The 5529-nt window shown below is 38.9% G+C and overlaps 1 protein-coding gene across 5 annotated transcripts in view; it reads right to left on the bottom strand.

The window, feature by feature from the left end:
• Positions 1–4990, bottom strand: part of CCDC138 (coiled-coil domain containing 138) — a 246151-nt gene extending 241161 nt beyond the window's left edge. For 4 of the 5 annotated variants that reach the window (XM_014532105.1, XM_014532108.1, XM_014532106.1 and 1 more), the window contains exons 1-3: positions 4866–4990; positions 3554–3611; positions 1037–1157 (exon numbers count right to left, since the gene is read on the bottom strand). In XM_014532105.1, coding sequence (XP_014387591.1) covers positions 1037–1157; positions 3554–3611; positions 4866–4958 — 272 coding nt within the window. In that variant the 5' untranslated portion in view covers positions 4959–4990. Of the gene's footprint in view, positions 1–1036; positions 1158–2477; positions 2532–3553; positions 3612–4865 lie in introns of those variants that run through there. The other variant, XM_014532110.1, reaches the window with a different exon arrangement.
• Between the last annotated feature and the right edge of the window lie 539 nt (positions 4991–5529).

Raw genomic sequence — 5529 nt, 5'->3', positions numbered from 1 at the left:
TGGGGTGCCTGGCCAGCCTGGGTGAGGGGCTGAGGGCCGTTTTCAGGCTGGCCACACCCCCTTCAGGGAGGGGGGTTCCTGCTGGGATGCCTGGCCAGCCTGGGTGAGTGGCTGATGGCTGTTTGCAGGCTGGCCACAGCCCCCAGCCACCCAAGCTCTCAGTGGAGGCTGGCTGGAAGCAGGTACCTGGGATTTATTTAGCTTCTATAATTGAAACTTTGTTGCCTTTTGCGGAGGCCACAGCCAGCGGGAAGCTTGGCTTCCTCCATCGCTGGGGCAACCAAGCTTCGTGCTTGCTCCAGCTCCGTGGCTGCCGGCCGCCATCTTGGTTGCGTTAATTTGCATATAGTCGCTCTGATTGGCTGGTGGGCATGGCTTGGGGTGTAGTGAAGGTACGGTCAATTAGCATCTTTGTCTTTTATTCGTGTAGATGTTTACCCCTCGATACAAATAGCACTTCCTTCTGCCATATTTTTGGCATTTAATAAGATTGAATTTGGAATTTTATTTCACCTTAGCTTCTACTACTGTTTTGTGTGTGTGTGTGTTTTTAAGTATATTTTTATTGATTTCAGAAAGGGGGACAGAGAGAGAGATAGAAATATCAATGATGAGAGTGAATCAATGATCCACTGCCTTCTGGCCCCTTACTGAGGATCCAGCTTGCAACCCGAGGAATCGAGCTGTTACCTCCTGGTTCATTGGTTGACACTTAAGCATTGAGTCACACTGGCCAGGCAGCTTCCACTGTTTGTATACTTGTTTCACCCAGGGTAAAATCTCCTATACAAAACTACTAACCCCTCACAGCCCAGTTAGCATCTCCCAGACTTCAATCTCTCTTTCTTTCTCTCTCAGCCTATCTAAAATCCATTGCTTACCACTCTACTAGACATACGCTACTGTTCAGCGGGCTCCAGACTGCTTATACTTCCTCTCAGAGAAAAGCAAACACATAAATAATCCATCCTTCGCCTTTTCTCAGTGTTTTGAGATATTGAAGGGATAGCAACAGTAAGGATACAGGGTACTTTACCAGTTCATATTGAAGTGCTTGGATGAACTATAAAGAGGTATAGTGGAATGCTTTCTTTCATCAGAATACCATCTTAATAAGGAATCAACTTTATCTCCCGATGAGTAGACATCCAAGTCATCTATTAAGAAAAAAGAAAACAGCAGAGATTACTTACCTAATTATATTGTTCTAGGCTCCTAAAGATAAGACAGCAAAATTAGTTAAAGGATTTCTTATATCTATGTCTCCTTAATGCAAACTTCCAGAAAATAAACATCAACTCTTACATTTATACTATAGCACTTTACTGATTACAAAATGCTTTTTCATCCATTACCTTATTTGATCCTAACTCCTCGAAGCAAGCAGAATAGGTGCTTTTAATTCTATTTTAATGATTAGAAACCTAAGAATCAGAGAAGTTATGAAAATTTTTCCACATAACACAACCAGCAAATAGAAAGAATAAAACTGAAAATCCAGCCCTCTTTCTAAATACTTATGGTATTTCATCAGTCCTCAACCATGAAACATTTTATTTTCAATTTTATACACTTAAACATTAAGATTTGTTTAATAAACTGTTAGCCTATATCTAAATTCAGTCAAAAAAAGGAAAATAGAGCTTCTCTGATAAGCTATTTAGAATTACTTATAAATTGTATGCACCCTATTTAACACTCATTTTTACCCCCTCAGAAATTTAATGACCTATACTTTTCAGTTATATTTTGGAAGGATGAAAGTTTTAGGGCAACTTTCAAAATTAAAATTCAATTTTTACAAAATATTTTTAAGATACTGGACTCAGTAATAACTGGAATATTTTTTTCATATTGAACAAACGTTTTAGAAGATTGTTACAAAATTTCAAAATGAAATAAGCTTGGAAAAAAGTGAAATTCCTTAATCCACCATCTAATGAACTTTTAAAGATATTAACTACTGTTTCTACTAAAATCATCTCCAAGTTCAATGATTACACTTACTAAAGATACTGCCTAAGAAGTATCAAAAAAATAAAAACTCTAATGGTTAATTAGCTATGCATGTTAGTCAGATTACCACATGATGTTCCAACACATCCAATCCCACAGTGTAATTAACTTTATTAAATAAATCTATGTGCTTAATTCCTCCAGTGCAATAATTACTCTAATAACTTGGGAAAGCTTTGTGAAAAAATAGCCATTAGCCTTCTTTACTTAATATACTGTTTAATTTTTAATATAAAAATACTGTAATTGAAACACCAAAAAATTCAATTTTATTTTTAAAGACATCTTACACATTCACCCCAAATATCATGATTACTATTAGAAAATTACCAGACTGAATAAAGCTTAGTGTCACAAGACATCTGGCAATAGTGATTTAAGTCTAAACATTTTTTTAAAGTCTTTTCTCTCAAATTAAATTTGCTAAAACCCCAAATACAAAAAATTCTCTACGGGCTTACCTGGGGAGGTTAGAGATCTTCTCTTAGATTTAGTCTGATCAAAACTTGAAACAGAATACTAAAAAAAGAAAAAATTATGGCATTTAATGTGTATACTAAGAATCAACTTACAGTCTCAAAATAGTTCCCTATAAATTATGTAAAAAGGTTAGCCTTTAATTAGACCAGTGGAAAAATCTGGTAGGCACCACCTTAATCAAGTGATCAAAGTTAACATCAATAATGTGACAAAGCAACATCAAGTGTCTCCTGATGAACATAGCAAACCACATACCATTCATGTAACATTCCTGACAAAAATATATAACCAGTATCTAATCATATCATCAGAAAAACCCACAGAGAGACATTCTAATAAATAATTGTTCTATATTCTTCAAAAATATCAATATTACAAAAGACAAAGCCTTCAGAACCTATTCTAAATTAAAGGCAACAAAAAGAAAAAAAAAAGCAATGCTTGTTTTAACTGTATCTGCACCAGGAGAAAATATTTGTATACAAAGGACATTACTGAGATTATTGATAAAATTTTAATATGAAATACATAATATTGTGCCAATGTCAAGTTTCCTGAATTTATTACTCTACTCTGCTTATACAAGACAATGCCCTTATTTCTAGGAAAACACACTGAAGCATTTATACCTGACAGTAAAGAGTCACGATGTCTGCAAATTATCCTCAAATAGTTCAGGGGGAAATGTCTGTATGGAAAGGGAGTCAAAAAGAGGGAGAGCCCTGGCCCATTTGGCTCAGTGGATAGAGCATCGGACTGAAGGGTCCCGGGTTCCATTCCAGTCTAGGGCGCATGCCAGGGTTGAGGGCTTGATCCCCAGTCGGGGGCGTGCAGGAAGCGGCCCATGGGTGGTTCTCTCTCATCATTATTTTTAAAGACATCTTACACATTCACCCCAAATATCATGATTACTATTAGAAAATTACCAGACTGAATAAAGCTTAGTGTCACAAGACATCTGGCAATAGTGATTTAAGTCTAAACATTTTTTTAAAGTCTTTTCTCTCAAATTAAATTTGCTAAAACCCCAAATACAAAAAATTCTCTACGGGCTTACCTGGGGAGGTTAGAGATCTTCTCTTAGATTTAGTCTGATCAAAACTTGAAACAGAATACTAAAAAAAGAAAAAATTATGGCATTTAATGTGTATACTAAGAATCAACTTACAGTCTCAAAATAGTTCCCTATAAATTATGTAAAAAGGTTAGCCTTTAATTAGACCAGTGGAAAAATCTGGTAGGCACCACCTTAATCAAGTGATCAAAGTTAACATCAATAATGTGACAAAGCAACATCAAGTGTCTCCTGATGAACATAGCAAACCACATACCATTCATGTAACATTCCTGACAAAAATATATAACCAGTATCTAATCATATCATCAGAAAAACCCACAGAGAGACATTCTAATAAATAATTGTTCTATATTCTTCAAAAATATCAATATTACAAAAGACAAAGCCTTCAGAACCTATTCTAAATTAAAGGCAACAAAAAGAAAAAAAAAAGCAATGCTTGTTTTAACTGTATCTGCACCAGGAGAAAATATTTGTATACAAAGGACATTACTGAGATTATTGATAAAATTTTAATATGAAATACATAATATTGTGCCAATGTCAAGTTTCCTGAATTTATTACTCTACTCTGCTTATACAAGACAATGCCCTTATTTCTAGGAAAACACACTGAAGCATTTATACCTGACAGTAAAGAGTCACGATGTCTGCAAATTATCCTCAAATAGTTCAGGGGGAAATGTCTGTATGGAAAGGGAGTCAAAAAGAGGGAGAGCCCTGGCCCATTTGGCTCAGTGGATAGAGCATCGGACTGAAGGGTCCCGGGTTCCATTCCAGTCTAGGGCGCATGCCAGGGTTGAGGGCTTGATCCCCAGTCGGGGGCGTGCAGGAAGCGGCCCATGGGTGGTTCTCTCTCATCATTGATGTTTCTAGCTCTCCCTCTCCCTTCCTCTCTGAGAGCACTGTAAAGCAAATGTGGCAAAGTTTAATAATGGTGAATACAAGAGAAGGGTAGAAGAGGATTCTGGCAACTTTTTTTTTAAGTTTGAAAGTATTTCAAAATAAGCCTTTTAAAGGAGTTAAATTGTTTTTTGAACTCCATTCAAGTCACTATGAATAAAAGTTCAAAAACACTTTCAACAATGACATACCACGATTTGTAGAACATAAACCTTCAAAAGCATATGGTGAAGGAACTTTTCAGTCTTTCCTGTATATGTGACTCTGTCCACCTGCCCACCGTTTACCCATCTGCGGTCCAGAACTACTCTCCCCTGTAGCTAACTATCCTTCCACCTGTTTTCCCGGAGCGGCCCGGGCAGGGCGAAGAGGAAGCGAGAGGTCTTACCTCGGCCGGGCGGCAGCCACCCAGCCCGTAGCGGCTTTTGAGGCGCTCCACTGCGAAATCCTGCCCAGGTGGCTTGACGACCCTCGGCTGCATCGTGCTGGGCCACCGTTGTCTCCTCAGGAACAGCGTTCAAATCCGCGGCGGGACGCGCAGGGGCGGAGCTCGCGCCTCGGAAGTGCGTCATGACGCACGAAACGCCCCGCCCCTCATGCGAGGTCTGGGTCCCTGTCACTTCGTTAAAAACGTCCTAGCGCTGCCTTTAGTGACTATTTGCTTCATTAGTGTTATTTGGACTGATAAATGGCGTTTAATCTTTTCAGTTTTTTGCTACTTCGTTTTCTTCCGTCATGTCTACTTAGGTTGCACTTCGCAGGCGTGTCCCCTCACTCCAGCTGCAGCCTCAGAGCTCCAGGGCCAGGGAGGAAGTCACTGCCTTGTAACCACTGCATCTCTTGTACAGGCGGGAATGCATGCGGCATCTGTCCAGATACTGGGCGCACCAGGATGGTCCACACCTGACGGGTCAGACCGCACCTTGGTCTGGGGCATATCTGACGTATTTGTGTGCGATTGGACATAATCAGGGTGACCTTGCTAACTGTAATATTAAATGAGGGGGTAAATCCAAGAATAAATCGTACTACAAAGTATAGCTATTCCAATA

This window comes from Myotis brandtii, unplaced genomic scaffold (assembly GCF_000412655.1).
Source record: "Myotis brandtii unplaced genomic scaffold, ASM41265v1 scaffold842, whole genome shotgun sequence".
Lineage (NCBI taxonomy): Eukaryota > Metazoa > Chordata > Mammalia > Chiroptera > Vespertilionidae > Myotis > Myotis brandtii.
This window is presented reverse-complemented; position numbering and strand designations above follow the sequence as displayed.